Genomic DNA, 26116 nt, shown 5'->3' on the forward strand with positions numbered 1-26116 from the left:
ATTATCGAGGAAGTCCGATTTTCAAATATTGAGAGGGACCGGTCCTCAAATATTGTGGGGGGGGGGGTCCGGACCCCTTGGACCCCCCGGCCGCGACGCCCATGCTAGAGTCTCATTGCAACCATTTGTAGTTTCAAATGAGAGACAATAATAAATTGTCATTCCATTTTCGCCAGTTTGGTGAAAAATCTGGCTGAATATTTAGAATTTAAAGTCAAATGGGCAGCTAGAGATATTATTCGATTTTTGCTGAAATTTTCCAGATATAGGCTTTACATGTTTCTCAATTTCATTGTTTTTTTACTCCTGATGTCCAGTGTGATAGGTAATTGACCGATTAATGCAAGAAAAAGCGTAGTGCGCTTCATATCAGTTGTTTTAAATAGCTTCCATTTGTTGTCCTTGCAAAAATGTAAATGGAAGGCACCCCATGGTTTTTTTTACATTAAAGTTAATTGTTTAATCAATTTGTCATACTTAACGTACAAAGTAACATATTTTTTCCGTTTTAGTTTAGATAATTTTGCATTGAATTTAAATTCATGGTTAGTGGCCTAATTATATCTTCAGATGGAGTAAGTTTTAACTTTATACTTCAACTTTAGTGTAAGGCTTCAAAAGCGAACTGTTCTAAAAAGAGGTACTACTTATCCCAACACACTATATAAAGATTTTATTGTAGTGATACTAGCTCTTTCTTTTATCGCTTTTGTTTTACAGACATGCAGCTTGTTGAATCCAACTTATGTTTGGAACTTTTTTAATGTATATCATTTAAAAAAATATAATACAAGTAAAAAGGTTTTCTTACTGTATAAACTCAGAATTTATAAAACTTATGTAATTTTGTTGCCTGTATTAATTTTAAACAGGTCTTGGACAGTAGTTTGGGTTTTTGACAGTTACATAAAAACCCATGTCAAAAGTGGAATTTTGACTTGACAATAAAACCCATTCATTAGATCCAGACACTGTCAAAGACTTTCCAAGCTTGGTTCCAATTGTATTGGATAATCATTAAGCATTTTGTCTTCAACAATGATGACACTTATAATGTTGCTTTCAGAAGTCCTGGTTTTAACACGCTGCGGAAAAGCCATTCTTGTGTTTGCCCTGGACCTGCAACTGATTTGGAGTGGAAGTTAAAAAAAAAAAGTCTATTTGACCACAGTTTGAAAACAGTATTTTTTGTTTATTGCACATTCTCCTTTGCTATGTTTAAAAAAATGAGTATGTGCATCAAATTGAAATCGTATTTGTGACAAAAAACAAAAGAAAAAAAGAAGGTTTAGCAACTCTTCAGAACTAAATAGACATTTAAGGTTTCATGCTAAAGAGGAATCTTATTCTTGTGAATATAGTCTAAAGGCGTTTTCTCAAAGTTAATATTTGAAGAGAGATTTGAGGATATACGCTATGGAAAAACTATATTCTTGTGACTATTGTAAAAACACATTTTCTGTTAATTCAGAATTGAAACGGCATTTGAAGATACACACAAATAAAAAACAGTATTATTGCGAGGGTTGTGGGAAGACATTTTCTGATTGTTCAAATTTGAAAAGTCATTTGAGGATACACACTAAAGAAAAACCATATTCTTGTGAGCACTGTCCAAAAGTTTTTTCTACGAGTTCTGATTTGAAAAAGCATTTGAGGATGCAACATACAAATGAGAAACCGTATTCTTGTGAGTATTGTAAAATGACATTTTCTTTTAGTTCATATTTGAAAACACATTTGAGGATACACACAAATGAAAAACCATATTCTTGTGAGTATTGTAAAAAGGCATTTTCTGTTAGTTCAAGTTTGATAACACATTTGAGGATGCACACAAATGAAAAACCATATTCTTGTGAGTATTGTGACAGAACATTTTCTTTTAGTTCAGGTTTTAAAACACATTTGAGGAAACACACAAAGGAAAAACCATATTCTTGTGAGTTTTGTAAAAAGGCATTTTCTACTAGTTCAAGTTTGAAAACTCATTTGAGGATGCACACAAATGAAAAACCATATTCTTGTGAGTATTGTAAAATGACATTTTCTGTTAGTTCAAGTTTGATAACACATTTGAGGATGCACACAAATGAAAAACCATATTCTTGTGAGTATTGTAAAAAGACATTTTCTGTTAGTTCCAGTTTGAAAACACATTTGAGGATACACACAAATGAAAAACCATATTCTTGTGAGTATTGTGAAAAGACATTTTCTGTTAGTTCAAATTTGAAAACACATTTGAGGATACACACGAATGAAAAACCATATTCTTGTGAGTTTTGTAAAAAGACATTTTCTGATAGTTCAAGTTTGAGAACACATTTGAGGATACACACAAATGAAAAACCATATTCTTGTGAGTATTGTAAAAAGACATTTTCTGTTAGTTCCAGTTTGAAAACACATTTGAGGATACACACAAATGAAAAACCATATTCTTGTGAGTATTGTGAAAAGACATTTTCTGTTAGTTCAAATTTGAAAACACATTTAAGGATACACACGAATGAAAAACCATATTCTTGTGAGTTTTGTAAAAAGACATTTTCTGATAGTCCAAGTTTGAGGACACATTTGAGGAAACACACCAATGAAAAAACCTAATATTGTGAGTAGAAAAGTTTTTTCTATGACCTCACATTTCAGGCAGTGAGAAGCAAAGGGATGTAAGTAGACTATTTAATGCTTTCAAATAGATCACGTTTAAATTTCAGATCCTAGGTAGGCATTCTTAAAAAAAAAGAAAAATAATCAAGAGAATGCTGTATAGCAGACTACGTACTAGAGCTCTTGCCGCAAAACAGAAGAGAAGTCCCCCTACTATTTGTGCTGGTTACCTCTAAATGTTTAATTTTGTCATTTACATCCTTTTGCTTCTTATTGCCTCATTTGAGGTTACACACTAATGAAAAACCATATTCATATGAATATTGTAAAAAGATATTTTCTGTTATTTTGAGTTTGAAACGGCACTAATGAAGAACCTTGTTTGTGCCTTTGTTGTAAAAAGACATTTCCTCATCGTTCAAATAATAAAATTCATTTGAGGATTCACATTAACGAAAAAACTTATTATTGTAAATATTGTAAAATGTTATTTTCTCATCGGCCGAGTAAGAAAAGTTATTTTAGGATATGTACTGAAGAAAAACATAGTCTTGTGAAATTTGTAAAAAAGAACTTTTTTGCAGCTCAATTTTAGAAAGACATTTAGGGGCGAAGCAAGTATCAAGGAGTGCTATATTCTTATAAGTTTTTTAAGATCTTTTCTTTTAACGCAAGTTTGTATAAAACTTTGTGAATGTATACTTTGAGAGAACCGTATTGCTAATTTAGATTGTGGATCGTTGTCTATAAATAAATGAATATCCACACGCAAAAACCTGGAACATGTCTGAAGTTTTCAAGAAAGGTTTTAGTGCTTGTTTGTTCTCTAATATTCGGCAACCGAATAATAAACAATATTTAATGCGCTACTATTGGTAAAGTAGCTCGTATTTTTATACAATGAGTGGAAGGTAATATGTAGCAGGAATAGGAAGTTATTCGATTTTGTTACTCAATTTGAAAAAAAATTTCACGTAAGAGAATGAAATACAAACTCAGATTATCACGGCTTATTTTTTTGGCCATTTTAACTTTTCCTAAATATGACAAATTACATTTACCTTACTATTATTCACTCATTTCAATATAGAAACACTAGAACAGCCAGAAATAACTTCTAGAGGTGGGTGTTTTGACCAAAACTACCTTCTGGGGGATTTTTTTATCAAGGATGTTTTTTTTTTAATCAAGAATACCTTCTGGGGGGAGGGATGATCAAAATTACCTTTGGGAAGGTTTTGTTTTTGATCAAGAATACCTTCTGAAGGGTTTTTTTGATCAAAAATACCTTCGGGAAGGTTTTGTTTTTGATCAAGAAAACCTTCTGAAGGGGTTTTTTGATCAAAAAATACCTTTGGGAGGGTTTTTCTTTTGATCAAGAATACTTTCTGAAGGGGTTTTTTAATCAAAAATATCTTCTGAATGGGTTTTTTTGATCAAAAATACCTTCTGGATGGTTTTTTAGAATCAAAAATACCTTCTGAAGGGAATATTTTGATTGAAAGAGTCCTTTCATTTGCATAAACTACTGTATTAGAATTTGCATTTATGTTAAAACCAATGCCTTTGAGGTGTGCTTTAACCCCCCCCCCCCCTCCCCCATAACACTGCGCCACTGCCAGGGAAAACAAGCGTAAATTTGTTTAGTCAACCATTTGCTAATTTTTCAATGTGCAGCCAAGAATTCCTTCCAATTTTTTTTAAAATATTGAACCTAGTGTAGATTAATTAAGATGTTACATGGTTGTGCATTTATACAGGGGTTGCTATACACCTGGAAGAGAGGGAAAACATGGAATTGTTAATAATAGTCTCAAATCACCGAAATTTCTGGATAGGTGAGGGAATTTCTTTTCTTTCCTTTCATATGAGGGATGCAGCTGCTGTGTACCAGTTGTGCTGTGAAGCGAGTTTCCTCAAACTTTTCTGAAAATCTTCGATTCGTTTTAATGTTAAGAATAATGTTCACGAAAATTGGAAATTGAGCTGCATAGCATTTTTATTGTATTTTTGAAATTTAACTCAGATTTAAGTAAATTTTCTACCATGTTGGAAACATGCGAACGTTAAACCCGTTTAGGAAACTTCTTTTGCTTTGCTTCAGATTTCAACCCTTCTACTTACTGCAAATATTTAAATCATTTTGATGTTTGTAATTTATTTTTATAATATTCTATTCTAGAATGGCTTTTTTTTTATTTAATACTTTATTTATTGATTAATTAATATTAGTTACAACAGAAGCAGGACAGCACTGCAACGGTCATCAGATTCCTGAAAAATTCTGTACACTATTTCTTAAGTGGGAAATTTTTTTTGTAAGAAGCGTAAAGTTTTTGAGAATTGAAAAAGCATTACAATGGCAAAAGCAGATTTGTACTGTATTTTTCCAAGTAATAATCCTTCATAGCATCCTTTGCAATTGAAAAAAATCAACTTTTAAAGCACTGTGTCATATGTATATAGTCCCAGGGTAGCCTCTCAAATGGGTAGGTTAAATGTATCACATTTATATTTTAAATTACAGTAAAACCTTGTTAAGTCGACCCTCAAGGGACCTAAAATTCTTGACCACTTACGCGGAGTGACTACTCATGTGGAGTGGGAAATTAAGAAAAAGAAAAGCCTTAGAAATATTTTCATAAATAGCAGTAGAATTCTGTGAGAAAAACAGTAGCTTATGTAATCAATGTCTATAAATAAGTGGAAATTTTAAAAAGGGGAAAAATACTAATCATAGTTACTTTGTTTTATTTTCTCTAACTTAAACATTACTTTAAAAATTTTTTATTTTATTGTGCTTATGGTACATTAAAAGAATCCATCAATGTTGACTGATGAAGTTGTTGCTTACGGGAAATAACTATCTCTTCTAACATACATCAAGCTTTAAATTCTGTTTGTTGTACCTCTTGTGGATGGATGTTAAATAATTACTTTCTCCAGGTGTTAGGTTTTGTCTGTCTTGCTGGATGTAGTTTGATTCATATTCTCGGCACTCGGCAGAGTCACAGCAAGAAGTTTGCTTTGAATGACCAGAGCCGAGGAGCGAGATTTCAAGTCAAAATGACTATCAAACAGCCTTTCAACTAAGTCCGACACTATTTTCTAAGATCCGATAAGGAAAAGGAGTTTTAGAAATCAATTTTTGGGAGACTACTTGACCGGAGTAGAATTAAATTTGGTGACCAGTAAAGGAGGATCGTGTTACATTACTGTGAATAAGTCCTTGTCAGGACTAAAGGCAAAGGACGACTTAAACGGAGTGACCACTTAACCAGTAAACTCTTTATTCAGGTTTTACTGTATATTCATATTCTCTCTTACTCAATTTGCTTCGCATTGCGTACTTACAAGGGGAAGTTGTAAACTTGGAAAGAAAATCAAACAGATTATTTCTGCTTAACCAAATAAGATTTGGTAATTATTTAAAATTGGAAATCGTACAATATTTTAAAAATAATTAAAATTCGGTTGACGTCGATAACCTGGAATTTTCTGTGAGCCCACATGGAAAAGTCGGGAGTTTCATTTTCGAACTTTCCTGGCAACCCTCTTTACATTTCACAAACAAAAGAAATAAAAATCACAAAACTTTTCTAGTTTTAGATTGCATAAAATTCCATTTTGAATCAACATTTAAATAGAAATGATATTCAACAAGTTTTATCCAAATATTCGGTACCGCAAACCCCAGATTATCCACGAAATAGGGTGCCAAGTTAACGGCAGAAAGGCGAATTTCGCAAAATAGGTAAAAAGCGATACTAGTGAAGTGATGCAATAGCTTAAAGAACCACATACTTTTAAAATACAGCTAAAAAGGATATCAGTATATGGAAAAAGATATAGTAAAAGCTAATAAAGGATCCTCATTTTAGCATTCAATCACGCCATTTGATCGAACAATCAAATGCAAATGTGGCGACCAGCAACAGGCTCCTGGCCCAGCTAGTTTATCAGTCCCCCATGAAGATCAATGACCCTCTCAAAGCTATCCACTATCTTGCTCCTCTTCTGGTAAGCAGATCCATTATCCCACAATCCTATTAAAGTAGTCATTTTTCCTCATTTCCTGGTTAGCCTGAGATTTGAATAGCTTAAAACAATGACCCCTCTTCCTGCTTTCCGCGCAAAAATTTAATCCATTTTCATCTTTCATTTTGATAAATTTAAACAACTGAATCATGTCCACTCTGACTCTCCTTTGCTCCAGGCTATACATATTAAGCCTTTCAAGTCTGGTATTGTGATCTAAATATGTAAGTCCCCGTTTACTAGTCTAGTCACCCTTCTTAGAACCCTTTCCAATACAGAAATATCTTTTCTCAGATAAGGCCACCAAAACTCAACAGCTAATTCCAACATTGTAGTAAACCTCCAGCCGAAGCTGTGACCCTTTTTAAGCTCTCTACAGGCCATGATAATGATTGCCTGGCTGAGCACCTCCACAAGATAGGTATCTTGACATCTAATAATTGTCTAATTTGCTGTTCTGGCAACACGAATGCTGCTCATCTCCTCTCCTGCTCGAAACTTGACCCAACCGATCAAAAACTAAAATGACTCGGAAAGCTTTATTGGTCTGCGCGATCTGTCATGGACTCCCTGAAATGACTTTCTCTTTATTTCTGCTGCAACTGTGAAATCCTCTAATTTACAGATTTATTTTCGATTTTGAATTGCTACTTTTGTTGCATGTTCAATTGTTTATTGTAATTACTTTTTCCCATCTTGGCTGCCTTTTAAATGGACTAATATCTTCATGAATAAAGCCAGATGTAACAACTCCGAATGCGGTCTTACTAAACTCCTATGTAAAGACAGAAGAACCTTCTTAGATTTGTTTGAAATGGATCTGTTGATAAATCCATGCATTCTGTTGACTTTGTTACTTGCAATGCTGCGCTGTTGACTAAACTTGAAGTCCTGATTTATTAAGACACCCTGATCATTAACATACAAATTGTCCTCTAATTAGCAAAATTCCGTTCACGGAATTCTGCAGAACAGCTGTTTACCTTTTTTCTTTTTGCTTCTGAGCAAGTGTATAAATGAGTAAATCAAATTTTGTGTTCTTGTGATGAAATTCTATTGGTTTTTATCGTTCTGCTTCAAATCCTGAATCTGTGGGGAAATCATTCGGAACAGTAATGCTTATAATGAAGAATTTTGTATTTATTTTTATAAGATTTTTGCCATTGAAAAAAAATTGTGCCTACCATATTCACTAATTTTAACGATTCTGTAACAGTCAGCGGTACTGGTTTCTGAAATATGGGTTTATTCCAGACTTTACATCTGTACTTATTGATTAATAAATATGTCTCTCGAAATGCTGATTGTGTATTTATTAGTTCTGATGTGTGCATGTCACATATAGAGGAAGTGTTCTAAACACGGCCTAAATGTGGTCTAAACATAGCTGAAAGTAGGGGAAAGAAGTTTTTCAAAGCCATGAAAATGGTACCGAAGGGAAGAAGAAAACTACGCAAAATATAGGTGAGCAAATGGTCTTGGTTGTTGACCTTGACCCATATGCTTAGGTGGGAACTATTTTATTGGAAACTAGCGGTACCCGCACGGCTTTGCCCGTAGCAGAAAATTAAAAGTTCATTTGATTTGCCTGTATATTTACAAATAATGGATGATGAATTTCATGGTAATTTGCTCGCCCCTAGTCCACGTTATGGTAATTTGCTAGGTAAAATGTTCTTGAAATTGGAATCGAAAAAGAACAAAATCGAATTTTCAAAAAATCGCTTCAAGGTACACACCCCCATGATACAAAACTAATTTTGTACCAAGTTTCAAGAAAATCGGCCAAACAGTTTAGGCGCTATGCACATCACAGAAATCTGTACAGAGATCCAAACAAACTTTGAGTTTTATTATTAACTAGTGGTAAGCGCACGGCTTTGCCCGTAGTTGAAAATTAAAAGGTCATTCGGTTCCCCTGTATATTTACAAATAATGGATGACGAATTTCTCGCCAATTGGCTACGTTCATTTGCTCTCCCATTCCACGTCATGATAATTTCGTAATTTACTCGTCCATCTTATGATAATTTTGCTCCGGAAAATATTCTTAAAATTGAAATAGAAAAAGAACAAAATCGAATTTTCGAAAAATCGCTTCGAGGTGCACACCCCCCATGCTACAAACTAACTTTGTGCCAAATTTCTTAAAAATCAGCCGAACGGTCTAGGCGCTATGCGCGTCACAGAGATCCAGACATCCTCCAGACAGAGAGACTTTCAGCTTTATTATTAGTAAAGAAGATAAAGAAGAAGAAGATGTATGGTGAATTTTCTCGTCAATTGGCTTGTACCTGTGTTACGGTTGCATGCTATGATAATTTCGTATCTTGCCAATTGGCTTGTGCCCATGTTACGGTTCCACGTCATGATAATTTCGTATCTTGCCAATTGGCTTGTGCCCATGTTACGGTTTCACGTCATGATAATTTCGTAATTTACTCGTCCATCTTATGATATTTTTGTTCTTAAAGTTGGAATAGAAAAAGAACCGCATCGAATTTTCGAAAAATCGCTTCGAGGTGCACACCCCCATGCTACAAACTAACTTTGTGCTAAATTTCATGAAAATCGGCCGAACGGTCTAGGCGCTATGTGCGTCACAGAGATCCAGACATCCTCCGGACAGAGAGAATTTCTTTCAGCTTTATTATGAGTAAAGATAAAGAAAAAAAACCTACTTTTGTGAGGAAGTGAAAACTTTTCAAGGCATCCATTTGAAGCTGGATTTCTCCCTCTTAAAGTTGTGCAAAGTTAGTGGGGATCTACCTCCCTCATAACAAAGTAGATGACATGCGCAAGGCAATTTGTTTGGAACTGTTCGTTCAGTATTGGCTACCGACACCATCAACCTCACTATCAATATTCATAGCCTGATTCAGCTATAACCTAAGTTAGTCGAAATATTTACCGAATGATCCTCTTCGTAATACCTGAACCAAGTATGTCTTACGCAGAGGCGTAGCTAGACCCGACTTTCGGGGGGGGGGGGTGTTTTTTCTTATATATATATATATAATGTGTGTGTGTGTGTGTAAATTTTTTTAGTATTAAAAAAAAAAAGAGGGAGGTGAATCTTACATACTTTGGAATGGGGTGCCACAATTCCGATACTTGTGTCAAACAAAACAAAAGCAAAGAATTTTTTATTTTTTTAATGTTATGGAAAATTTAACTTTTTTTCTTTTCCCTCCATTTAATTTAAAGTGAGATTTTCTTGCAACGTCTTGTCAAAACCAGTCTATCCAAATCAGGGGGAAATCAAATATCTGATGAGCGTGTTCCGTTCATTTCAGTGTGACTGCTTAATGTAGAGGCTAACACACATCTACAAAAGCTGGCATCCCTGAAAGCTAATAGATAATTCCATTTCCGCCTGTAAACTGGATGTTTGACTTTCAATCTCATATGTGGTCAGACTATAAAGATATTATATTTATAAAGATATATCTATAAAGATATTTATTTTTAATTTTATTAGCTGCTTTAGAATTTACATAAATATCTATTTGAGAGAGCAACAGCAATTTTCGGGTATTATAAACAGAAGTCTTTTTTATTTTCTACTTTTTAATCCGAACCAAGCTAATAGAAATCTAGATTCATCTCGTTTTTAAACATTTTATTCATGTAATGCTATGCAGTTTTTCTTTTGAATTAAAATAAATTTACCTTCAAAAGGGTCCGATGGGACTAACGCTGCTTTTCAGACTGTACTTCGTTTTCTTCAGACGACGTTAACTTTCTCTTTTTAGAGCAATCCTTTTCGTCATTTTAATTTTTTTCTTTGAGTTGAAAAAAGCTTGTTATCGGTCTTGTTCGTTTCATTATGCAACAGCTTTCACTTAGAATGTACTACTTTAAACAGACTGTCCGTTTCCAAAAGAATACGCAGTAAATACTGCTTGAAGAATCAATGTGATTGCAATGGATACTCTGGTTAGCAAAGGTAGTTTTGACTATGACCTATGACACACACGAGACCAGACCAACAAAAACCTCTATCGTCTCGAATTCCGGTTATGCTATCATTTTCGGATTCGAAGTTTGGCGTACTGTAAAGAATTTAACTTCTAATTCAGATATTGTTGTTACTAAAGCTGACAAGGGTGGTCAAATTGTTGTTCTTGACAAATCATCTTATGTTGACAAAACTAATGGTTTGATTTCTTCTGGTCCATACTTAGAGATTTCTAAAGATCCTAGTGAAAATGAGTTAAAGACTATTTCTTCGGCTGTCAAGTCTGTTCAGTCTATTCCAATAAATGTTAAACGCTCTGTTATTCCTTCTATTGCTAATTGCGCTAGATTTTATGCTTTACCCAAGGTACATAAAGCTGGCATTCCTTTCAGGCCGATTGTTTCCAATATTGGTACGGCTTCTTATAAACTTGCAAAATATTTAGTCTCTGTGTTTTCTCCTCTTATGAGTAATAATGTATTCACTGTAAAAAAACTCTATCGAGTTTGTCAAAAAAATTCAGAATTGCGTTCCAATTAATTTTTTTATGGCTTCTTTTGATGTGAACTCATTATTTACGAACGTTCCGGTCGAGGGTTCAATGTTATGCCTTCAGAGTAGACTGTCTGAATTTCATTTTACCTCTAAGGAAATTGAGGATTTAGTTTTCCTTACTCATACTTGTCTAAGGCAAAGTTCCTTTGTTCTTAATGGTAAATTTTATACTATGTCGGATGGTTTGGCAATGGGAAACCCACTCAGCCCCATCCTTAGTGATATTTACATGCATTACTTTGAGGTCAAGTTGTTTCAGAAACTACAGTTTCAATTCTATGTTCGCTATGTTGATGACTGTTTTGTTCTTATAAACCACGATCAACTAAGCATTGATGATGCTTTATCCATTTTAAATTCCATTGATCCTCATATTCAATTCTCTTGTGAAAAAAAACAGAATAATTGCCTTCCATTTCTGGATGTTCTCGTTTCTCGAACTCTCCCGGTTTTGAAACTACGGTTTATCGTAAACCTTTTGCTGTTTCCTTACCCCCACATAGATTATCGTCTCACCCTCCTAATCAAAAATATTCAGCTTTCAACACATATGTTTATCGTTCAATGAATATTTGTTCTTCATCTGAGCTTCTTAATGCGGAACTTAACTATATAAGAGCTGTGGCTGTTGATAGAGACTATCCGCCCACCTTAGTTGATTCCATTTACAAAAAACTTTGCAAAAAATCTCATAATGTTGTTCTTAATAGAACTTTTAACACTAAGAATTTAGTTGTTCTGCCTTTCTTCCCTGGTATCAGTTTTCAGGTTGCTAAGATTCTGAAGCGATTCCAATTCCAAGTGGTATTTTCTCCTATTAATAAACTTTCTTTCTCTTCTCTTAAAGATTCTATTCACCCTCTTAATTGCTGTGGGATCTATAAAATTGTTTGCAATTGCGGACTCGGATACATCGGACAAACCCGCCGTTCTTTGAAATTTCGGTTAAAAGAACATCAAAGCTATGTGAGAAAACAACAGCTGAATAAATCCAGTATTGCTCAACACTGTTGGGAATCGAATCACTCTTTTGATTTTAACTCTTATCAAATTATCCAAAAATGCCCCAATTCGTTGGATCTTGATTTTGGGGAATCTTTCCACATCCTGAGGAACCGTTCTAATTTAGTTAACGATCTTACTGCAATTCCCTATTTTTCCTCTGTGTGGACTTTGTTAAAATTGGTTTAGATTTTCTATTATTTTTATGTAAACGTCGTACATTTCTTACTTTTATTTTTTCATTTTTTGCTTTTTTATTTCGTTTTGTGATTAACTAATTCCAATATGTTTATCCTTCACTCTGTTTTTTCTGCATTTCTCCATTTGATACATTGCTTCCATACATAGTTTTTCCCGCTGGTAAATTTATTGCTAATTAATTCAGAGTGGTTTCACTTTTGGACTTTTTGCATTGTTTATGGGTTTTCTTTTAAAATTTATTACTTAACGGTTTTTTTCCTGATGGAATTATATAATAAATTTTGTCTCCATGTGTCATTTTATCTTTTTTGTTTTGTTTAATTTCTATTTTTTGATATTTATACTATCTCCTGTTCCACCGTGTTGCTTTTCTTGGATGACTTTTCATCCGAAAGCTCACACTTCTTTGCATTGAAAAAGGTGTTCCTTGTAACACCGAAACACGTGTCTGCAATCATTTGCAAGTTTTGTGCTTAATAACGTTGGATTACTGACTTTTTAATTAAAGTTCATGGTTAAAGGTCATTCAAGTTAAAAGCCATTTCGCTCTGTTATCTGGATTAGTACTGTTCTTTGGTTGCTCTCTTTCTTAAAATTGTGATTCCTTAGAAAACCGAAATGATAAGAGTGAAAACAAAGTATAAGTTTTTTTTTCCAGGTGATGAAAAAAGGAAAATCGTAGACTACTGGCCAAGTTAGATTTGCTGCAATTGCTAACCTCAAGAGGATAAATAATGAATCCAAAAAAAAAGAAAAAAAATCAGGGACCAAAAGGCAATAAAAGACTTTTCTTGAAAAAGATATGCTTAAAGTTTCTTTTACTGTCAAAATGATTCCTTAAACTCGCAATAAAGCACTTAATAATGTAATAATAGAATAAATACCTAACAAAACTAATAAAGAGGAATTTTAATCAAGAGCCCATATTGTCTTTAGTATCGATTTCAAATTTTCACCATCATATTTCAAATTTATGTAAAAAAATTCTTAAAGCCTCCGTAATTAAAAACCTCTTTATCTCGATTTTTTTAAATGTGAAATTCGAAATATACAGATTTGACTGTATGCAATATTCCCACTGCGCGGCTCATAAAATTAAACATATTTAACAATTTGCAGAATCTATGACAAAGAAAGGCTGCCTATACGTGGATTTAACAAACAATCTCATTTCTAAAGCGAAGTGTGAAATTTCACTCAACTATCAAAATATTGTTGCAGCAGAAGGAGGCGTCTTTATACTTGAGGGTCACTCATGGAGCAGATTTTCAATGGCATTGGGGGGGGGGGGGGGGAGCGAAGTGAATTTTTGACCTTTGTTACACAGAAAAAAGTTGTAGTGATTTTTTTCTTTCTCTTCCCTCTTCTTTTTCTCTTTTTTTTGAGACTAACGTTTCGGGGGGGGGGGGGTTTGTCCCCAAATCCCCCCCCTTAGCTACGCCCCTGGTCTTACGTTATTCTAAGTAAGCAAAATTTACAGGTTCATCCCCCACCCCCCGTTTCTAAGAAAAGGGTGAGTTAGAATATTTGTAGGGGGAAAACTATTGTTGTATGGGGTTTTATAACAAGAAGAAAAAGTCGATTCATTCATTTAATCGTAAAATGTGCCGCTCCCTTAAATAAACCGCTATTGGTAATAACACGGCGCCTACCACAGGGCCAGTAGTTGATCACCGGAAGCAATAAATATTCAGTTAATTATTATTTAATTTATTATCGGGCCGAAACTATTTAGGTGACTGGTACAGGTGTTCCGCTTCAGTCCCACTAAAAGTGCTTACTTATCCCACAATTTTACACCAAAAGTGCCTGTATAAAGAGATTCGTTTATTCGACTTCTTTTGAAAAGTATGCCCTCGTTTTCGTTCTGCAAAATATTAAGCATGTAGTTTTTTGGTTGTGTGGGGGGGGGGGGGCATATAGTAAGACAAAAAAAGAGAGGCGGCAAATTTGGTGCCTGCTCGGGCGGCAGAAACCAACGCTACGCCGCTGCGTAAGATTCCATTTCGATTTTCAAAACAAAAAATGTTGTTAGAAAAGGATCAGTTACACTGAAACTTCCTGTTTGACATTCATCAAAGATTTTTATTAACCGACTTCAAAAAGGAGGCGATTATCAGTTCATACCGTATGTATGTATGTTTTTTTTTTTTTTTTTTTTTTTTTGAGCAATCACGATTGCTTATTGCTTTCATTCGACTGTTTTTGGCGCTCCTATGATTTTATTTTACCGCCAGCACCCTCTGCAGCATCACCGTCGACCGGCTCCTCACGATGCTGCTCCTCTAGCGAAAGCAGTCTCCAGAGGTTGCGTCCATATCCTACACACACACGCATACATACACACACATATATACATACATACACTTACACACATACAAACACATACACACTCACACGCATACATACAGACACCTACACATACACAGCACACCCACAGGTACCCCCCCCCCCCACACAAACACACAACTACCCATACACTCATGCCTGGACACAAACACACATGCCTACATACACACACACACTCGTGAAAAACATAATTTGAATAAGAGGTCAAAATTCGAATTATTATTATTATTATTATTTTTTTTTTTTTTTTTTTTTTTTTGGCCCACTCACAGTGTCTCACCTAGTGAACCGATTTCGATGATTCTTTTTTCAATGGATAGGGGATGGCTCAACTTGGGTCTCATTACTTTGTTTGACCATATTTGTTCTTTAGGAAAAAAGTTATGGTCAAAAACAGTAAATTTCATACAATTTTCCTATTAAATGATTAAATATGAAACCAATTGTTACAAAAGTTTGGTGCCATACAACAGTAAAAGCAATAGAAATTGTATTGATAATTTTGAATGAAGGCTTCTCTGAAGCAAGCATCTTCTTCAGTGTCATTGCTCTTTAGTGGAGGTTAGAGTCCCTATATGAAAAAGGGACTCTAGGAGAAGGAAGAGTCGCTATTCGAGCACGACCATTATAATGCGGGTTGAAGAGGAGGAGCTGTTGCGTGTCATATTCCATTGCGAGCATGGAGGTGAACGCCTGATATTGAAATGAATTTAAACTTAACTGTGACCGATCGTCACTGTTGACTTGACGCGCCTTTTTTATCGTTGAAATTTTTATCTTGTTTTTAATAATTTTATTATATCTTCCAATTTAGCTATATTGTTTACTCTTCGAGTCGCTTCTATTCGTTTTCAGTATTCTATAAGTTCCGGACCGTTTTTTGTATTCGATGCAAAATCCCCGTTATTTAGAGTGCTGAAGTTTATCCTTCGAATATTGGCAGAAGACAGTAATCGACCGAACTTTTCTCAACTATATTGGTATTTCGATGCCAATGGGAAAGTGATCGTAAGTATCTTTTCTTTTCGGGAAATAAAAGTACCAAATTTTTATGTGCATGCCTTCTAAAGTGTTTTAAAGTGCCATTAAAGATGTCACTTTTTTAAAACGTATTCGAATCCTTTCTCTCTTTACCGCCAGGGTTCGAAAATATCGTGATAGTATTTTTGAAAATATTGGATATTTCTGAAAATGTTGGATATTTTGATGCATATCGGAAAGTTTGATACGTATGTATCCGATATTTTCAATCAGTGCAAACTTCAGTGTTTAAATTGTAATTTCTCAAATCAATGTTGTTTATTTATTATTACATTAAAATTATAATGCATCAACTTTAAAATTAATATTTCATCAATTATTTACACTTATGCAAATTTTCATGCAAAGATTTACGTACTTTGAATGGCGTTTAGATATAAAACATTGTTGCAATCATTTGTGAAATGTGATAATTTAATGTATTAGAAATAAAATATGACAAAACTAACAATGATACTGGTTATTATATTGGATATTGATTTTTTATATTCATGTGCTTTGTAAAACTGATCACATGTGCTCTGTAAAAATCACAGAGAAACATCATGCCATCATGGTAGAAAATTGATAAGTCATTTGGTTTGCATGTATATATTTAAAAATAATGGATGATGAATTTTTAGCCAATTTGTTATGTTAATTTGCTTGCCCATGTTATGGTAATTTTCTAGTCCAAGTAATGGTAATTTCTTCGTCCACGTTATGATAGTTTGCTTGATAAAATCTTCGAAAAAAATTAGAATAGAAAAAGAACAAAATCGAAATTTCAAAAAATGGCTTCCAAGTGCTCAACCCAATGCTACGAACTCATATTGTGCCAAATTTTTAGTACAGTAAAAATATGGGTCGGACCCAAACATCCAAAAAAGAAGGAGTTTAAACCAGTTGCAAATTGTTTATTACCTTCCCAATAAAAGCAGGTAAAAAATCCCACCCTATTGTTCGTCTGGTTTCCGCTTCTAAAAAATGCGGGCATTTTTTCGAAATTCTTTGAGTGCATTTCAAGTGGGAATGGAACATGCTAAATTGAAAAGCATTAAACTAAAGGTGATTACCCCACAAGAGGTATGACACAACTCACCAATGCTACAGAGCCCCCCCTCTCCCCGTAAAACGAAGAAGCACCCCCAAAACCCCTCCATACATTTCAAGTGGAAATATTATTTCACGCAAAGTAAAAGTTAGAAATCAAGTGTGTCCGTCCTCCTAGATTGATGGCGCACCTCATCCCAAAGCTTCAGACCCCCTCTCCAAATAAAAAAAAAACAATCCCCCCTCACTTTTTTTTGTTTCAAGTAGAAGCATTATTTCATGCAAATTTAAAATTCAATTAATCAGGACTGTGACAACAGTAGCACTCTCTTGAAATCAAATATTATGCTTAAAGATTACCCCCCCCCCCCCACCCTCTTTGGTCGCACATTTGATTAAATGATCAGAAAAATTACGCTGATCTGTTTTTTTCCTTACACTATATTTACACTACTTTTCATCTGCTACTCTGCTGTTGATTTCTGAGGTCTGAAATGCTTCTTTCAGGCCTACAAAAGCATAGAATAGCCACCCCCCCTCCCCATATGGCAGAGCATTTTTTGACATAGGAAGTACGCGACACCAATGTCGCGTAATGAAAAAATTCTGTCACCTAGAAGATGCAAAATTTGTTCACCCATTTTTGTAAAGGGATTTTAAATCTTTGTAATAACCTTAAGAAACCCCGCTTCTTTTTCAAAACCGCCGACTCGTACTTGCGGAAAGACTTCCTTTTGTTCCCTTATGGAAACGGCTACCTCGCACTCATCGACAGATAAACCAATCGATTAGCACTCCACCTCATTAGCATTTGATTGGTGATAGCTTTTTGAGGCTATCTGTGTACAGGAACGCTACTTGGGACAAGACCCTGACTCGGGACAGCAAAAGTAGTTTGCGGAACGGAAACAGCTGTTTTCCATTCGAAGAAACAACCTGGTGCAGCCGAAAGTGAAGTCGAAGGCTGAAGGTTCGGGATTGTTTCATAGTAATTGCTATAGGCAAACTGAGGATCAGACTTAGATAAAATGAAAAGCTTTCTGCGAACACAAATCCTGACTGGAAAATTTTCTGCAAATAACTATTTTGCCTTATTCACGCTTTTATACAAAAATATAAAAAAGGGGGGGGGGGGATGGAACTTTATTTTTATTTATTTATTTATTTATTTTCAAACAGCATATAGTTTATGCTTACTTTTCACTAACTGAAGAAAACTGCTTAAACTATTATTTTTTGCTCAATATCAATCACATGATCATTATTATTACTTTCATTTTACAGTGAAAAAGTTCATGTAGATCTGATAAAACATGAGCTACCTGCTTTTTACTTGAAAATTTTATGAAGATATTTGATTTTGTACACAAATCAACAAAACTACTTATTTGTTTGAAATTAAGTATTTCTGCAAAAATAAATACTGTATTTTCTGCATGTTATCTGTTAAAAAAGTTTTAAATTAGTGCTCCCCCCCCCCCTCTTTCTACGCCAACGCATTTGAACTCAATTTACAGCGGGAGTGATCGTTCCGTAGTCTGTAAAGTTGTTTATTTTATGTACTTGAATTTTCCCCTTACGCGATCCAGGCTGTGCAAAATAAAAAACTATACAGTCATAGTAGGAGCGGTCTCGACTTGATTTGCAGCTGTTGACTCCTTTGTCTTTTAAGTAATTAGCGTACTATAATCGCGATTTCAAGAAATAATTATTTTTTAGATTAATTTTGCATAATATTTAGAAGAAACAGAAATAAAATGTGGGGTTTAAAAAAAAATTCATTTTTTTAAAAATTAACGTTAGTAGTGAAAAAAAATTTCATCAGAGCCAAAAATTTTCTGTGAACGCCGTTCGCGCGTTCGTCTATATTATGCAAGACTGCTGAGGATCATACCATACCACACACTTCTTTTTTTATGGCTTTGTAAATGAAAGGAATTCACGCGTTGAAACTTGTAGGCAATGGCAATTGATTTATTTTTCTCCCGTTAAGGAGGCAACAGGGCTGAAGAATGATGGAGTCATTTGTAAGACGTTTTAGGTGTAGTTAAGAATACTTTAAAGTTAGTAGAAAAGCTGAAGTAAATTAATTAAGAAGGAGGGAAGACTCAGTCAACTTAACCTTTTTTTTGGGGGGGGGCTGCACAGGGATTTAGTTTTAGGCATCACTCCAGCACTCTTAAAAGGGCAATTCCATGGTGTTGGACATAAAAAATGAAGAAAAATTTCTCAGTTTTAATTCTATTTACCAAATATAAACTGTTCCAAAATGATCAAATTTATTTACAAGATACTTACTACACCCCACTGAATAAAAGATCATGTTAGTTTTTCAAAATAGATCCCTAAATTATATTAAAATCCCTTTAAATATTTAAAAAATTTAAAGAGTTGGTGTCGGACGTAAACACACAAATAGTAAAATTGATGGTTCACTTAAAAATTATTAAAAGTCTGTGAATTGGCCTACATTTTAATTTTAAAAACAGCATAATTCTAAAGTACACTTATGATTGAAGCATATATTACAGTTTTCAAATGATATTATAAGGAATAAAATTATTTAAAAAAATATTTTTTGCTTGGTGTCGGACGTAAATTGTTCATATTGGATGTAAACTATTGCTCTTAAATGTAAATACATAACAATGATTACAGTTATAAAATTATAGATTACATATACTGAAACAAAATTTACCAAATAAATTCAAAAGTAGGCTTGATTGGGGGAAGTGGGTCACCCCCCAAAAATTGAAATATCCATATGGTTTTTATACTTTTTTACATTGATCATGTCATGGTTCATCATAGTGATTATTTTTGCATATATTTGGGTTAAGTGGAATTTTTTTCTGGGTCAGAAAACTTAGTCAAAAAAAAAAATCTGAAAATTATTTTTTGGCGAGTTTAAGCAGCATTTTTCAAAAAGTGTTTCACGGTTAGCATTTATTTTTTTATGATCATTAAACATTCATGTACAGTTTAACTTCAAGTGCATAATGCAATCAGAATTTTTGAATAAAATATTATTAAAAACTTTTAGAGAAGGGGCTCCACTTACCCCGTAAAATTTCGCTATAACAGGTCCCCACACTATGGAGTTAGTAGTTCACCCATAACAGTGACAGTCAAAGTAGTACAGTAGAATACCTTTATAATGCCGACCTATATAATGCAATTCTCTATAAACCGCACAACTTTTCAGAAGTAAACAATAGGTTTTAAAGTTTAAAAAAACCTATCTGTTTCTTTTTGCAAACATAAAAATTGTAAGGCAAATTAAATTTTGAAACAGTTTTTCATCTTTCCATCTTAATTCAAAGCTTTTAAATGAAAATTTTTATTCACAGTAAACAGAAAATACCAGATGGCTCTTGAAAATGCAGCTGTTATGCAAACCATGAAGCAAAAGTGCAGGATAATTCACTTTGTTTTGATTATGAAACATATTTATTTGTGAATAACCAATTGTAATATTGGTGCTTTAATACTCATTGCAGATAAAACTCATTCTGAAGTGCTAATATATATAGATATATTCTGAATATTAGTTTCAAAATTTGTGAAATGATCTGTATAGTGCAAAAACCTGTATAACGCAAACGCTCTGGTCCCAAGGTATGCGTTATAACGGTCTTCTACTGTAGTATGTTGCTGAAAATTGTTAGTATTTGCATTGTTGAAAAAAAAAAGTCTTAAATTTAATATTGCTGAATTTATTTAAAAATTTTAAGCTGTCCTAAAAAAGCTTTCTCTAAATCTTAGTAAAATGTATTGGTACCTTGATGCTTATCAACTAAAAAGGTTTTTGTCTCAATTTTTTTATGAATGTGTCATTATTCATGAACAGAATAAAAATCTGAAATTACAGGATGTTTTATCTTATGCTTTTTGAGTTACTAGCTTTTGTAGAGCAAAAGCTGGGTTTTATGGTTTGTGCCCTAAAATGATGCAATCAAGAAAGAACAGTGTAATTGTTTGAAGAGTATTAGATATTTTTTAATTCGTCAAAAAATAACATTCCGGATGACTTTTTAAAGCACTTTTAAAGAAAAACATCCCGGAGTTAATTCTCCGGTTATTAATGGCAGTTAAATCCTTTTTAGCTGCGATATTGCAGAAGCTGTTAATATGCTAGGCTCAGATCTTAAATTTCGCCACTGGTACGACTTCCAAATTCTCCTTCTGAACAAAAGTAGTTTCCAAACATTTCCCCCCATTTTCTCTCTTATTCCTTTCTTTCTTTTCTTTTTTTCTTTTTTATGAAAACACTAATGTATTTCTAAAAAAAAAAATTCAATATTCTGTTCGTAGTAACAGTTAATTGAATTCAGAATGCTTTTTGGTAGTTGATTGGAAATATAAAAGTACATTCTTAGCATAATGATCTAACACAGTGCTTTTACTTACATTACACTTAAAATCTTGATTTTAAATTTCAATCGAAACACACGTTATCCACCATGAAAGCAAGGTTGGATTTTGGACTGTCCAAAACTGTTTTAGGACACGACAGGTCAGGGTTCGTACGCCCTTGAAAAACCTTGAAAAGTGCTTGAAAAAAAAAAGTTCATTTTCAAGTGCTTGAAAACCTTGAAAAAGTTTTAAAACCTTGAAAAAGTTTCTTAGTGCTTAAATTCTCTCAAAAATCAACAAATTGTGCTTAGAAGTTTTAAAAAAGTATTTCACCAATGCAATTTTCTGAACATGTGTTCAGTATGCAACATCGCGAAAAATTGCTTCCGTGTTTGGGATTTAAATCCATTTGCATCTTGTAAATATTTTGATGTTTTTTACAACCGAAAGATATTTTGACATATGGTACCTTAGATTAGTTTATTTTTTGTTTAATTTCATTAATTAACAAAGAAATTAATTTGGAAACCATGACAACATTGAACTTACTCGGGTTTCGCGGAAAATTGCTCTTGTGTTTGAAATTTCTATCTTTTTGCATCCTGCAAATATTTAAATATTTTGGCTAATCAAATGTTAGTTTCGCATATGCTACCTTAGATTAGTATATTTTTTGTTTAATTTTAATGAAAAACAAATAAATTTATTTCATGGGAAACATGCCACGTCGAACGAACTCAGACTTAGCTAAAAATTGCTTCTCGTGTTTGAAATTTCAATCTTTTTGCATCTTGCAAATATTTAAAGATATTCACTAATCGGATGTTATTTTCATATTTGCTACCGCAGATTAGCATATTTTATGTTTAATTTCAGTAAAATATAAGTTTATTTAAGGGAAACATGACAACATTAAACTTAATTCGCGAAAATTTGCTTCCCTTGTTTGAGATTTCAATCCTTTTGCATTTTGTAAATATTTTTATGTTTTTGGCAATTAGTAGTTATTTTGACACTGCTACATCAGATTAGCTTATTTTATTTTTTATTTTAATAACTAAAGAGTTAAAGAATTTATTACCTTGATCTTGTTTAATTATTTGCTTATTTATTTTTGCAATTTTGAATGACTATCTTTACCGAAATTTTTGGTCATAACAGATTTTTTTTTTAAAAATAAATTTCAGCAGTTGAGCACCTAACAAATTAACTTAAAGTTTGTATTTTAAATATAAAGTTGATTTATATAATTTTATTTATAAGTACATAATTTTTTTATGTCTGCTAAAATAAATAAGGTGTATAACAGGGGTGGTTGTGTTATGATTATTCACTTGAAATCCAGTAGTGTTCGTTTTTATGCTTTTACCTCCCTATATCTCCAATTTTCCCCTTTTCCTCAAATGTTCAAAATTACTACTTTATTAAGATTGTGGGTACTTGGAGCTTACTGAAAGAGGCTTTAATCAGCAAAGGGGTAGATAGCTTAAGGAGGGTCATTCATCTTCATTTTGATCTAATAAATTGACCGGTACCAGCCTAGTTAGGCCCAGTGCCTGTTGCTGGTTATCAACAGGCACTGGGCATGGTATTTCTATGCAGAATATTTTGACTTAATAAACTATTTTATGAATTGTATGCATAGCAAAAGTTATTGTTGTACATATGTATATTCAAGTAATAGGGGTCTTAGTTTTAAAAAATATTCCCCCCCCCCTCGCCCTATTTTGCTCTTTGAAACTTTCAGGTAATTTTTTATGAACTCACAAATCACAATTACACCTGAATATTATTGCCTTTCTAAATTTAAATTCTAATTTCAACAATAACCCATTTTTTTTCCAAAATAAAACTACTTTTGTCATAATATATGTCAACTTCTTGTGAATCTTTTCAATTTCGAAATATGGCTCTATAAATCTGAACTTGCACATTTATTGTCTATTGCAAGTTAATCAATGAAAGCTTTATAGGCTCAAGTTTGCATTCAGAGCATTTATCACTGCTTAAGCTGCTTTTGTATATTTTGAGGTGTAGAGACTGGACTGTGGACTTTCATAAACTTTTCTTACTTCCTAATTTTTAAATTTACTCCAGGACAGTTGAAATGCCTTATTGGTTGAACAGCTAATAAATACATATGAATAATACATTTGCATACTTATAAATGATTTGCAAACCTAATATTTTTAGAACTTAATAGTGCAAACTGAAATAACTTTCTGGGTAGTGTTTTTGTCCTAACCGCCCTTATATTGTAATAAACCACTGTATAGATATTGGAAATAAATGTTGAAACCGGAGGGGGGGGGGGGGGGGAGTGACTTCAAAAACTCCTCTCTGGCAATGCCATTCAACTTGGGTATTTTAGTTTCTTCCCATAAAAGTTAAAAGCACTTATGAAAGGTTTTTTTTTAAGTATTAATTTGCTGATTCTAGAAAATATAAACCTCTGACTGCTGCAACCTTTGAAAAACCTCAAAATCAAACCTCTTAGTATCTGCTTCTCTTTATGACCAAACTTTTCAAACATTTTCAGAAAAACTTTCAACGCAGTAGATCTTTCATCAAAGCGTCTCTCGTTGTAGAAAAAGCAATTTTGTTTTCCTATACTTTTTTGTATTATTGCCTTATTTCTATGTGTTTGTAGTAAATGAAATCTGCATACAATATTTTTAGTACAAGTTTATGATATTGCCTTGAAAACAAAATTTTTTACCTTGAAAAGTACTTGAAAAGTGCTTGAATTTTTTTCTGCCTAAAGGGTATGAACCCTGCAGGTGGATTTTACTGTCCGAAACTGTCTTAAACTGTCCAAAACTATGCTAAAGCTAAATTGGTGTAATCTAATCAATTCGTACTTACTGCAATATTCGCAATGCATAAATATAGATATTAATGAGGTTTAATTAATGAGTATTTGAAAATATTTTTCTCCAAAATGTTTATTTAAAAAATATTTTACTTAAAAAAAATTGCCAATAATTACATAAAAACTTCCTTATGTAACAGTTGGTTGAGTTATGAAAGGAAATTCAGAACAATACCAAGACAACTAATTTCGTTCCATTTATAACTCAAAGTTATTAAATAAGCAATATTTAGGTGCAAAAAAAAAGGGAAAAAAAAAGCTAAATTTTTTAAAGTGTTTTGGCAAATTAGTTTTACATGATATTTCAACAATAATTATATTTTAAATCATTGATTAAAAAACAAGGAATTGATGATCAAACACTTATATTATAAAACTTGTGCTATTCTTTTTTTAGTTCATATTTTTAATATAATACATTCTGTAATTACTAAAAATTGTAATTATTGTATTTAAGCCATTATTGCACTATATTTCGAACACTTTTGCACACATGCATAAATGTCAAAAAATTTTGTTTATGCAGGAAAAAAAACCTCGTGCATGCAAATTGAAATTTTTAATGAAGAATTTAATTTCTATGTAACTAGATTAAAATCAGCAGCATAAATAAATTTACATATATATTTATTGTTGAATGTTCACATTGAATAAATATATTAAATAGTGGAAAAAAAAAAGCCACATTTTCTTCTGTTTTTGATATTTTCTCACAAAATATAGTTTCTCAAGCAGTAGTTTGGGACACTTTTGGACACAAGGGTTTTGAACAGGATGATGAAAACCTTGCCAACCCCGCTTTCATTTGCACACATACATAAACATAGTTAAATTTGGTTACTAATATCAAAAAAAAAAAAAAAAAAAAAAAGGAAATAAACTCATGCATACAAAATTGAAATTTTAATCAAGAATTCAACTTCTATGTAAGTAGATTGAACTCAGCCGCATAAATAAGTTGAATTTTCTCATTGAATAAATGTTCAATATGAAATATTACTTTCATACATTTTATTCTGTTTTTGATGTTTTCTCACTGAATACAATATTTCTAAAAATATAGTTTTGGACACAAGGGTTTTAGACTGGACAGTAAAAACCAGTGTTTTTACCATAGTGTCCAAAACCTGGCCAACCTTGCATGAAAGCTTATCCGTTTATTTTTAAATCAACAACAAATGTTTTAATTATTAAGAATAAGTCAGTACTGTAATATATCCCTCACAACCCTTATTGGTATAAAAAGAATTAACAACAGTTGTCAAGATTTTTATTGTGGTTCATCTAGATCCTGTAATCATTTTTTTTTAAAGGTGATATTCTTGTAACGAGTTTTTTCAAAGAAAACCAAATTCTTGTTGATTTTTGTAAAAATAGATTCATCCTAAATGAAATTGCATGAATTAAAATTGTTTATAGCTGTATGAAAAGTAAAAGTGGTTTTGTAGAATGTTTAAATAGAGATTGAGATTGAAATGATTCTTTGAAAAACCAAAAAAAAAAAAGTGCCATGTTTTTCATCCCACCCACCTTACCACAGGTGGGCTGGACTTTTTCAAAAAAAAAAAACCTTGTGTTTTTTCAAACTAACACTACAGATCCTTAATAGCGCGATAGCCCTTCTGTGATTTCGTTTGAAGACAAAAAAATAAATAAATAAATAACAATAATAAAATAAATAAAGAAAGAAAACTATGCAATCAATGAAAACCAAAATTTGTATGATCCTAATAACTACAGAAGTAACAGGAAAAGTAAAAAACACAAACACTCACACATACAATTTGTATTTTAGTGTGACAAAATGCTAAGCTGTGAAAGAAACTTAAAAGCAAAAGCTATGACAAACTGATAGGAAAAAATATTTTCGATTGACTCACCTTGCGGTTTGAGGGACTTAACGGAATAAATAATAGTTTGAAAATTATTTACATTGCATTTGTAATATTTTTACAATAAAAAATAAAATACCTTAGGGGTTGCACCCCCTCCCCCCTCCAACTCAGTCCTTACTATGTAAAGAGGAAAGTTGACTGTTGAGTAGAAAAACCTTTTCAATGGCGGGAACAATTAGCAAGAAAATCTCTTTTCATACA

At 32.9% G+C, this 26116-nt stretch overlaps 1 protein-coding gene across 1 annotated transcript in view; it reads left to right on the forward strand.

Moving 5' to 3' along the window:
* LOC129233716 (protein krueppel-like) overlaps positions 1 to 26116 on the forward strand; it is a gene marked incomplete at its 5' end in the record, with an annotated part of 46190 nt that overhangs the window by 11272 nt on the left and 8802 nt on the right. The window contains one exon of the mRNA XM_054867694.1: positions 2101 to 2347. Within this exon, the coding sequence (XP_054723669.1) occupies positions 2101 to 2347 (247 nt within the window). The remainder of the gene's footprint in view (positions 1 to 2100; positions 2348 to 26116) is intronic.

This window comes from Uloborus diversus, unplaced genomic scaffold (genome assembly GCF_026930045.1).
Source record: "Uloborus diversus isolate 005 unplaced genomic scaffold, Udiv.v.3.1 scaffold_65, whole genome shotgun sequence".
In the NCBI taxonomy this organism is placed as follows: domain Eukaryota; kingdom Metazoa; phylum Arthropoda; class Arachnida; order Araneae; family Uloboridae; genus Uloborus; species Uloborus diversus.